The sequence below is a fragment of the Alosa alosa genome, chromosome 10 (assembly GCF_017589495.1).
Source record: "Alosa alosa isolate M-15738 ecotype Scorff River chromosome 10, AALO_Geno_1.1, whole genome shotgun sequence".
NCBI lineage: Eukaryota > Metazoa > Chordata > Actinopteri > Clupeiformes > Clupeidae > Alosa > Alosa alosa.
Genome location: NC_063198.1, coordinates 7,463,615 through 7,474,792, shown reverse-complemented (window position 1 = coordinate 7,474,792; position 11,178 = coordinate 7,463,615). Strand labels below are relative to the sequence as shown.

At 42.9% G+C, this 11,178-nt stretch overlaps 1 protein-coding gene across 1 annotated transcript; it reads left to right on the top strand.

Moving 5' to 3' along the window:
• The first annotated feature begins 2,165 nt into the window (after nucleotides 1-2,165).
• On the top strand, nucleotides 2,166-8,865 carry fam83c (family with sequence similarity 83 member C). Its single transcript, XM_048256007.1, has 4 exons — nucleotides 2,166-2,970; nucleotides 3,821-3,988; nucleotides 4,272-4,396; nucleotides 6,462-8,865. The coding sequence occupies exons 1-4, from the start codon at nucleotides 2,470-2,472 to the stop codon at nucleotides 7,435-7,437; spliced, it is 1,770 nt and encodes a 589-aa protein (XP_048111964.1). The 5' UTR covers nucleotides 2,166-2,469; the 3' UTR covers nucleotides 7,438-8,865.
• The last annotated feature ends 2,313 nt before the right edge of the window (nucleotides 8,866-11,178 follow it).

Below are 11,178 nucleotides of genomic sequence, written 5' to 3'. Positions count from 1 at the left end.
TAAAGGAGAACTCCGGTGCTACACAGCGCTACACACTGGGAGCATGAACATGGCTGCCTTAGCTGCTGGCTCCAGCAACTCGAGCTAGGACCAAAGTCCTTTTAGGCAAGTACCTCCACTCGGCGGCCATATTGCAATGCTTTTTGGACACTTATCGGGCATCTATTTCGGCAGAAATGTGTGTGCGTAAGGCTTCACGACACCAATCTTGCTCCAGCGGCGAGATCACAACAGATGATTGGCCAGATGTCTTCAAAGCACACCACATGATTTGCTCAATGTATTCACAACACACCACATGATTGGCTCAATGTTGTGATATGTGTAGACAACTGCGATTTTGGCGTTACAAACTAACCTCATGCATTACTATGGAGGATTTTTTGAGTACTGTATCTCCTCATTAGAAAGTCTCTGGTAAAACTGTTTGTTCTGGTACCCCCCCCCCCCCCAAAAAAAAAAAAAGTAACTAAGTAACTTTTACTTAAAGTACATTTTAAATGAACTACTTTTTACTTTTACTTGAGTACATTTTCAAATCGGTATTTTAACTTGTACTTGAGTAATATTTCATCAAAGTATTGGTACTTTTACTTAAATACAATATTTTCGTACTTTTTCCACCTCTGGTCCAGAGCTTGCCCAGACTCGAAGGAAAGGTGAGGCCTTGGAAGGGCAAGGAGGTATTCAGACTGCAGAACCTGATCCAGCGTCCATTCAAAAGAAGGCTGTTTTTCTCAATGAGATGAAATGCTGTTTAAATCCCTGGACACTTTAGATTGGTGCTATCATGGTAATAATAGTCTAATTACATAATCACAGTATCAACATTTTAGTCCTCATTTGTGTTTTGGACAATCCAGCACTTTTCTCTTCCTTAATAAATATCTTGGTTTTCTAATATCGATGGGAGTTTCTTGTATTTTGTTAAATAGTTGTTTCCAGTGACTGCTAAGAGAAAAAGACCTTCCACTTTTGTGTGACAATATTTCCTTATTCTTTTCATCTCAACCATTGTATGTGTTTAAACAGGTGAATCCCTTTGATTAGGGTGCTGCCGCATAATCCATTAGGTCCAAATTATCAGACTTTATCAGAGACCAAATGTTCACAGGTTACAGCTATACAACCTAAATATTTATAGTTCTTTCTTTTTAATTCTGTAGATTAGTCCAATGTAGGCCTGTCAAATATTTGCATTGGGTGGCCAACAAGACAAGAATTGTTATTTGTCATGTTGGTCATAAACGTTGTTTGTCATGTGCTGTGCACTGTATTGTTAACCTGAGCAGCTCCAACATGAGTCACTTACAATAGGTGGACTTGGAGTTTCGACTGACAGAGAGAGGCAGCTTTGGTTGGAGCTTTGTGAACATGCTGCTGAAGGTGTCAGGGAACTTGTCAGTCAAGTGAGGCAGCTTTCTGTCTCTCTGTTTGTCTTGTGGTTCCTTGCTCTTGGTAGGCATATCCTCCTGCATGTGCCAACCTGCTCTAAATCTACCTGACATGTTGAGTTAACCAAGAACTGCTGACTCAGCTTACTGACTAGTGATTATTTTGGCTGGCGTTTAGTTTAGGAAAGGAACAACATTATAATGAATTCAATGGCCTAATCACAATACTCTGCCTACCAATGTTTCAGACATTGCATCATAAAGATAGTAAGCAAAGTTTTTTTTTTTTAAATCAGCTAAAACAGGTTTTTGATAAGAGGTGTGTCTTGCCACCAGACCTGGTACCATCCAGGAGAACGGTAGACCTGCCCTTTAGTAGACTGGTAAATACAGTGTTGAATTTCAAAAATTACTTAGAGATAGGCCTACACTGTACAAAAGGGAAAGACAGGGCTGTCCAATCACATATGCTAAGCTATATGTCGTTTACTTTGTAGAAACTAGTTAAAACTAGGGTATAGACCAACGCGTGACGTAGGCCAATGTTAAGCTACTCAAAAGTGTCGGCAAGTGCAAATTAAAAATGCAGCTGGGCTAATCCGTCTTTATAGGCTATCATAATAACATTATTCCACGCGACAAAGGGAGGGTGCACATGGGGTCTGAAGCGAATTTAGGTTGGACGCTCCATTCACCCTGAATAAAACGGTTCTGCAGAGAAAGAGTGAGTGAGAGAGGGAAGTGCTTTTAATATCGGGTGACACGGGGGCGGAGCAAAGGACACGTTTTCCGTTTTTTCCCCATAGCGGCAGGTAAGTTCGACATGCTACAGGTGGGGGAGAAGTTGAGCTCTGTTGAGTCTTACCACAGCAACAATACGCCAACCCAATGAGACTGTCACGGAGATGACTAGGAACAAGACAAGCGCAGTAAGCCACTTGCTATTGCGCTAGACATTTAGGTGGCCTTCTACAATCTGTCGTCGGGCTGTCAAATTTGTTTACTTTTTGCGCTCATCAAGGTAAAGTTACTTTATAGCCGATGTTATATACAGTGCTTGTTAAAACTGTAAACAATGAATAACCAAGAAGCCCTCCGACCGACTCCACACTCTGGACGTGTTAAAGGTAAACTCGCTACCCGGCTGGAGGAGGTGAAGAACCCATGGCGACAGACATCTACACTGGAGTTTAGTCACAATGAAACTGCCAGGTTGGCAACCGACGCTTTACTCGAGTCAGGGGAGAAGGAGTATCGAAGGGTCCTCGCAGAAGAAAAAGAACTGAGCTTTCTGTCCCCGCTTGAAATTCGCTACATTGTAGATAATGCCAACAAGAACTCTTCCTCCGAAAGCACCAGCAACGGCAATGACAGGGACTTTGGAGACACGCTGTCCGAGATGACCTCGGGTACTTACTTTCCCATGATGTCTGACGACGAGCCACCTATACTTGAGCTGGGCTGGCCAGAACCCCCACACCGGTTCGGACCCTCGGAGACACAGATTTACTTTCAGAGAGACAAAACACAAAATATTAAAGATTTAATACGCTCTCTCATTAATAAGGCGAAGAAAGTAAGTATGTTCCCCGCCCTATTTAATATAGGACAGTTGATTGATGTAGCAATATAGCCTATGTCTTTTTATTGGGTTCAATATAGAATCATGTATCAGAGAGTAGTCCATTGTTGTAGCCTGCATGATATTACTTTTAAATGGTGTGCAGGTTATGTTTACAGTGCAGACTAACACGACTGGCTGTTTTATCTCTTGCATCATACAAGTTTGGATGGTGCTTACTGCAACAACTTTTCCTGGTACTGTTCCCAGAATAGCAACGCCGTTTCCTTAAAAACAATTATATGACCCCCACACCTAAACTGTCATGCTCTTTTTTGATCACTCTTTCCAAGAGCCCCAGTAGTCTAATCCCACCTGCTGAAGCAGTGCATGCCTGTCTTACTGTTGCATATGGACACCCTTTTCACCCTTGCATTTTCATGTAAATGGTTAACTTGGTTGCTCCACCTAGTTGATGATTATTGACAGCAGTCATATGCTCAAAGTATTCAGCAGTTACCCACTGGCTCAACATCTGTGTCCGTATTAAACAAATGAGGTTTTAGGTTGATATGTGTTTTTAATTGTAGCATTATGAATGGTAGTGTAGTCTAATCTTGAGAGTAGCCTACTCAAATGAATATGGTGTACACCAACAGGCATTTCAACACTGTAAGCTTAATAACTACACTAGTTATTACACCAGTTACACTAGTTATTACACCAGTAAAACAATTCAGAAATACCCAAATGTAAGTGTTTGGGACATTTAGATATAATGCATCACAATCACAACTACAGTGTAAGCCTTTTTCAGTGTTATGTTTTCAGTGACCTTGACCTAGTCTTCACCTTCCGGTTGCAGGTTATCGCCTTGGTAATGGACATCTTCACAGATGTAGATTTGTTTTGCGATCTTATTGAGGCTGCAAACAAAAGGAAAGTTCCTGTTTACATTCTACTGGATGAGAAGAACCTGGAATATTTCATGGACATGTGCACCTCACTGGAGATTGACAACTCTCATTTGGCCGTAAGTCTTTGTGTCAGTGATGGATGGAAGCATTAAGAATACAAGTTAGTGTATTGCTAAAATAAACATTTTGCAATGCAAACTCCAGTAAGCAGGTCATGGTGACTTCTTTATGTTGCATGTTTGTTTACGTTGCCACAAATGTGCACATGCATAACTTAGATGCTTTGCTCTCCACAATTGTAGTCAATGTTTTTTCTTTCTTTCTTTCTTTCTCTCTCCCTTTCTTTCTCTCTTTCTTTCTTTCTTTCTATCTTTCTTACTCTCATTCTCTCTCTATCAGAACGTGCGAATCCGCAGTGTCTGTGGGGACACATACTGCACCAAAAGTGGGAAAAAGTTCACTGGACAAGTTCAAGAAAAATTTATGATCATTGACTGCGAGGAAGTGCTTGCCGGCTCCTACAGGTGAGTGTGTGCCCAAGGCCCATTCCTTTTCTCCTGAAGCAGCCCTCCAGCAAAGCCAACCAGTCGGCTTAATGAAAACATATAGCCTCGCCTCCTTCACATTCCCATGCATGACTCCCACGCGCCTCAATGTATATTGTGTGAGAGGAGTCAGATCAGATTTATGATCAGTTAGGAAGCTACAGGCCAAAATCACACAAATAGACAACATGGTTGGTCATCTTTGAAACAGCCAACATGAAACGAAATATGAAAAAATATGAAACAGCAACATTTATTTAAGTTAGTGGATAGTGGATGTTTGTGATTGTGTCAGACTTAGACCCTAAAAGTTTTAATGTCTGCTTTTGATGTTGCTGGCTGAACAACAAAGGGTCATTGATTTGAAGCCCTTTTAACCACAGTGAGTTCCCTCTGATGTATGTAAGTATAGCTACTTCAGTCCTCACCGTTTGGGCCTAGCCCTGTGTTCGCTTGACTCATATGCAAAGCAGGCTTCACACCTGCCATCCACCATTTTGCTGGGCACGTTCTCAGAGATAGTGTTGTAGGTGTTAGCTGGAGTTCCGACTGCTGCTCTGCTGCAGGTGCTGGAGATTTTCACAGCTTTCAGTGAGGAAAACTTGATGATTTGGCATCTCCCGTGCATGGGGATGCCCTTCAAAACAGCGGCATCGGCAGCAGCATCGTGGGGGTGCTGCTGTGTAGGCCTCCTAATGGAGTTCCAGCTTCCCTGCTTTTAATACTTCCACACTGCGCTGTATTGTTTCCGGACTGGTCGTCGTTGTGAGCCAGGGATTAGCAAACATGCATAATTCCTTGATGAGCGGCTATATTATGCTCTGAATTCTAATGTTGATATCGGAAAGCAGGAAAGCTGTTTCTTGTGTAAACCTAGCCCGTGTTTGTCGAGGTCTAAGGATGGCAGTTGTGTATATATTAGCTTAGCTACGTAATTAGGTATTGGATCACATGCCTTAACAGACCCTTGTGGGTTTGTGTCCAGTTATGAAAGCCATCTTGACAATGCATATTTGTTCTTGAGGCATTATGTTGTTTTATGGGAAGAAGTGCGCTGAGAGGCAGCCAGGGTTTAACTAGTGGGCGAGAGCACAACCAGTTCGCTGTGGGTGAGGCTTGTGTGAGTGACTTAAGTGCTTAGTCAAGACAAAGGGTGAAAAGTCAATGTTTTGCCTGGTACACCTACAGCACCTGACATTCAAAGAGAAGCCTCACAGGTCCGAGGCAGACATCCTAGTAAAGCTGTGAAATGTGAACCTGTGGCGTGAGATAAATGAGCTGGTAAAAAACAGTAACAGCTCCACTTTGCACTTCTGTCTCGTAAATCATTTTGACGGTGTGCTGTTAAATGCTCATCAAACAACTTTATCCCCAAGTTGTGGTGACTTAGCAGAAACTTTTACAGACACAAACTGCATGTCATGAGTTGGTAGTGTTGTTCCTGTGTTATGATCGCAGCTGAATGATATTCATAAAAAGGTTGACTGTGCTGGGGCTCATTTAGTGTATGTTGGTTACCCACGCTTGCAGCATGCTGCCCTTTACGAGACAAAGACACCTGATTCCTTTCCACTGTGTGGTGAGAGCTTATCTATAAGTGTTTCAGGTACCCATATTAGGTTTCCTATTTCAATACATTACTGGACCTAATATATATTCCACAGTGTATGAGAAAGGTATGCAGTTCGATGCAGAGGCAATGAAAGTGCCACTGCAGACAGTTAAATAAGTTCAACATTTTTACATGCCATTAAAGGTCACATATACCAGAGTGTTGTCCAAATTCCATACTAGAATGTTTCAAAGGGATTAACGTCAGTCAGTCAGAGTTCTTCAGTTCAATGAGTTCTCTTTCTGGAACATTCTGACTTGCTTCAGCTGTATATCAGTTCGTATATCAGGACCAGGGTGCATATAGGTCAACGTTTTCCATAGGTTGCCACAGCCCGTTTGCTTCTGCGTGTTAGAAATAAGTGCTCTCGGAAATCATAAAGGGGACAGAACTGACTTAGCTTTTTGTTGTGTTCTGATTCCTTCCCTGTAGCTTCACCTGGTTGTCAGCACATGTCCACAGCAACATGCTCCTTCACTTCTCTGGACGAATAACGGACGGCTTTGACCGAGAGTTCCGCTGCCTCTACGCAGACTCTCAGGTTCTTGACCGTTTCTCCAACCCCGATGACGACGACGGCCCCTACTACCCTGCCCAACCCCCTCCCAGCTACGGATACGATTTAATGCAGGACAGGGCCAATAGGGCTAACCTTTCGGAGCACTCGAGCACCCCATCCGGCAGCAGCATGTCCAGCATCAAGGCCGCTCCCGGGAAGCCCGCCACGGTCTACAGGGTCACCCAGGACAAGAACGAGGTCAGCAATGCCCAGAAAGTGTCTGACAGACGCATGGGCCAGAGCCCGGTGCCAGCATCGCCAATGCTGTCCACAGGTGGCCACCTGATGCGGGGCTCGCCCAACGGCTCCGGCCAGGCCGTCATGCACGAGCGCCCGTCCCTCGGCCCCACCGCTGGCATGGACTGGGCCAAGGCGGGCACGCCAGAGTTCCTCAGGGCCAATCTGGGCGGCCCCATCAGCAAGTTCCAGGCTCTGGGCCTGTACGACCACAAGAACTACTTTGGCGGCCAGCAGAAGGCCCAGCCTGTGGAGAACAAGTACCTCCCCAAACAAACGAGCCCAGGGAACTTTTTCAACAAATTCACAGATCTCTTCAGCGGGCCTAGCAAAGACAGCGCGGCCAACAAGGACCCGTACGTCTACAGAAGGTCGCCCACTCAAAGCACAGCCTATGGAGGTCCAGACCTATCCCAGAATGAGCCAGAAAGTAAACAGGTTTTGCCACCGCCTGCCCCCTTACCTAAAGAGGCCCTTGGCAATGACCACCGAATAACCCGGGGGGATGAAAAGCGCATGACTCTGGGCCACAGCAAGCTGGACTTGGTCAACCAGTACAACAAGAGGACCAAACCAGTGTACAGTCGCTTTGAATTAAAAAGCAACAACTGAACCAAAGCTTGTCGTCGGAGAGATATATCTCTTTCAAAGTCTGGGAGAGAAGCACGCTTTTTTGATATTTGTGCGAGTGTGTGCTTTAAAAGGCTGAATGTTGTAGGGCACTGACTTTGTATGGGTCTTTGTTCTCACAGCTGGTGGAGGACGCCGAGACAGAGGACCATACAGCACATGCCCAGGTTGACATGGTGACATGGAGATGTTTGGAACCCTTTCAGCCTTCCGGGTTCACAGCTGACAGGCAGTGAATGTTTTTTAATGTTTTTGTGAAAGACGAGCCTGTTTGTATACTGTAAAAAAAACTACTGGTGCGAATGTTTGCTTCATTTTTTTTATTTGCTGCACATCAGCTGGCATAGCAAATGCATTTCTGACTCACAAAATGGTTGTCAGCACTGTGGAAGCAGTGCTTCCTTAAAACAAACCTACAGTTCCTTTTTTACAGTATTTATTCTAAAACCTGTTTTCTTACCAGCCAACAGTTTTTTTGTTGAACACTCCAATGATACAGTCAAGAGCACTACAACACAATACAAACGAGGTCTTTCTCTGTTTGTACAGGGCGCCACATGAGGCTCATCTTTTTGCTACTCAGTGTTATAGTTCATTTTTACTGGGATGTTGTATTTCCAGACTCACAGTCTTCCCTGCGCGCAGAGGTGTTATTTTTAGACATACTGTGATAAGCTTGTGAGACGGACAAGTGAATTAAGATAGAAATGGGGATAAGGTTTGTACTGTTTGTATAGAGTTGCATTACAATAGATAGGGAATGGCAATTAAGTAATTAGGCATGGAAAGACCTATCTACTTTTCATGGCAGTCAGATGCCAAATGCCTATTGGATTCCCCACCCACACATTCCTTTTACTACTACTTCTTGTAAATACTAAGGGCTCTAGTTGCAAGGACTAGGAGGTGCTCTTCATGTGAATTTTGCTGAAGCACTATAGTTAAAATGCCCAAATGCAGTTGTGTAAGGTGCTGGCATCAGTATGATTGGTTTAGTCTCCTGATGATCACAAAAATATCAACCCTGAAAGCAAACTAGTGACTCAGATCTATTATTAACCAGGATCTGGTGCTGAAGCCCCCGTCTATATTAACTGTCTTGTCTGGATTGGAACTGTATGAGTCATCATGGAAAGACATGAGGCTCATAGACAAAAATAAGCCATTTACACCTGGTTGCCAGCAATATTTTAAACTGTGTAGAATTTTTATATGCATGGTGTGTGTTTGAACATTTAACACCATATTTGATACCAGTAACATAACATCATATTTATCTACAATAAAATGTATTATTTTGGGATTATATAAACCCAGCAAAAATGCTCAGTGAGCCTGTTCCAAAGACACGAATACTATATATGTTTCATAACAAACATTACCTGCAATAAAACCTCTTGAGTAGCATTCTTTACTCGTTAACTGGAATATTTACTCATTAATATTGAATGTAGTTATATGTGGTTTTTGTATGTGTTCCAAACGCTATTGAAAAACTTCCATTGTAATGTGAGTCATTATTGCAAATGCAGTGAGTCAAAAACCACAAAGGGTATTAGGATAGCGGAAGTCACCTGACTGTCATACTAGAAAACCATTATACTTCTGCAACTGTGCCCCGTCTTTCAGCATAGCTAGTTTTAAGTAAGAAATAGAATAAAAAATGACTAATACAACCACTAGACTTGTCCTGCAGAGAGAGACAAGCTTGGCCCTGCCTGCTGTGCTGTACTCTCATGAGCTCATTTGGGCCACAGGATATTCTGAACAGAGTGAGGATTGTGGGATGATGACGCTAGGCCAGAGGGACAGGGCACAGGCGCTCCAACAAGAGGCCCAGTCAACAGCCGGCTACTCACTCACACCAACAAGGCACTCTCTCAAATGTCCGCAGGCCCCTGCCTCTTCGTTCACAATATCCTTTGGATCCAGTTACAAGGCACCGCAGGCCGCAAAAGGGCAGTTTAGTTGGACCCCAAGCTGTCACTCTCTTGGGCCTCTTGACGTGTTTTAGGGACCGTACAAAGGCAGCGTTGACTAATCATTTGACTCATGGTGATATGTGCATATTCTTCAAATGCCACTGCAGAATTTAGAAATGTCCAAGTGGGCCGGAGTGGTTGTCCTAGGGGGAGAGCATTGTCCATGCTCTGTGAACAATGGAAAAGGAAACACAAGGACAAGGAAGGGGGAATTAGTAGGTGATTTGGGATTCAGAAAGTCTTGACCTGCTTAGCCAGCGTTTTTTTTTTTTTTTTTTTTTGAGAACAGAGAGGGAAACCCAACACCAGCCGGCCTTGTTTCAGAGTCTGCATGATTAGCCATTCTGAAGACCAGCTGCATGTAGTAGGCAAGGCTTCATCACCGCTAACTGGTTATCTCTCATGAATGGCCAAGTTCAATGGTCTTACAGAAAGCATTTATCTGTGTTTTGGCTGGTTAAATGTCATACTTTGTATGCAAGGGCTCATGATGAAATCAGCTATTAATGTACTGTTGTGTTTTCTGTTATGTCAGTGCAGACATAGACCAGCAGTTGTTGGCAAACATATTCACAAACATATTCATCAAAACTAATTTCAGCGTGCAATAGCTTTTATGTCCAAATGGCAGACACAATGGCCATATTTCACTGTTCTTTGGACACAAATGTTTCTGGCTTACAGTGATGAGTCATGCCCGCAGGTCTAAGTTTGAATGGCAAATCATAATTCTTTGCATACGTTCAAAATGACCGGTAGAGCCAGTTGTTAATGTTCCTGTTGTCCCTAATCTCTTATGGTGTCATAAAACTCCAAGTCTCACTTCAGACAGATCCCGTCTAGTTTCGTCAGCTTAACACAAAAGTAAAAACAGACCAAAGCCCCTTATTTGGTCACTGGTGACATGGAGTAAGAGCATTGATACTGACTACTGAATACAGTATGTGCATACATGTTATGAATTGTTTTCATAATCCTTTTCTTCACCTTGTCAGACAGCATTCATGCACTTAATCCAGCTGTGTATAGATGAAGATGTATTTTTAGCATTCAAAAGCACAAAGAAACGAAGGAATGTGTTGTTCTTGTAAAAAGATCCACTTTTTACTTGATAAAGCTTTTTTTTTTTATTATTTCAAAAGACTGTTAATGAGGCATTTTAAGGTTAGGCCGACAGATAGATATGATGATATCAAACCGATGGTTTAATTCAGACTGAATTACATATCATCAAATTCTATCTCCTTCTAATTCCTTTTTGCTGGCGGAGGGGTTTAATTTTCCCTCGATCACAGTGGAATACTGAGCGGCAGAGTGAAATGTTTAGCGTTTGTGTTTCCGATATTAGACTCTCACTGGCTGATGGACAGAATGCAATTGCTGAAGCCACAGGCTGGAAAAGGAAATAAAACAAATGACCTGATGGCGCTTAACTTGTATTGATCGTACTGTATGAGGGAGGGGTAGCTGAGCATGAATCATATAATTATTTATGGCTTTTGATCTTTGCCAGAGTGCATCACAAGCTGAGGATGAGTCATACTATGGTGTGGGGAATATGACTTACCCAGTCCCGCAAATCTTTTTTTTTATTATTATTATTATTTTCCTTGAAAGAAGGTGTGACACAATTTCCTACAAAGATGTTAAGAGATAATACATTTTCTTTTCACCCATGTGAACAAGTGTAATTACTAGCACTGAGTGAGTAGGCTCCTACTTGCAACATATCAAATGGCTT

What these genes read in the sequence shown, in the direction of transcription:
- fam83c (XM_048256007.1), top strand. Translation starts at nt 2,470, where the DNA reads ATGAATAACCAAGAAGCCCTCCGACCGACTCCACACTCTGGACGTGTT. An exon ending in TCATTAATAAGGCGAAGAAA is followed by an intron (nt 2,971 to 3,820) that starts GTAAGTATGTTC and finishes TTCCGGTTGCAG; the next exon opens with GTTATCGCCTTGGTAATGGA. An exon ending in GTGCTTGCCGGCTCCTACAG is followed by an intron (nt 4,397 to 6,461) that starts GTGAGTGTGTGC and finishes CCTTCCCTGTAG; the next exon opens with CTTCACCTGGTTGTCAGCAC.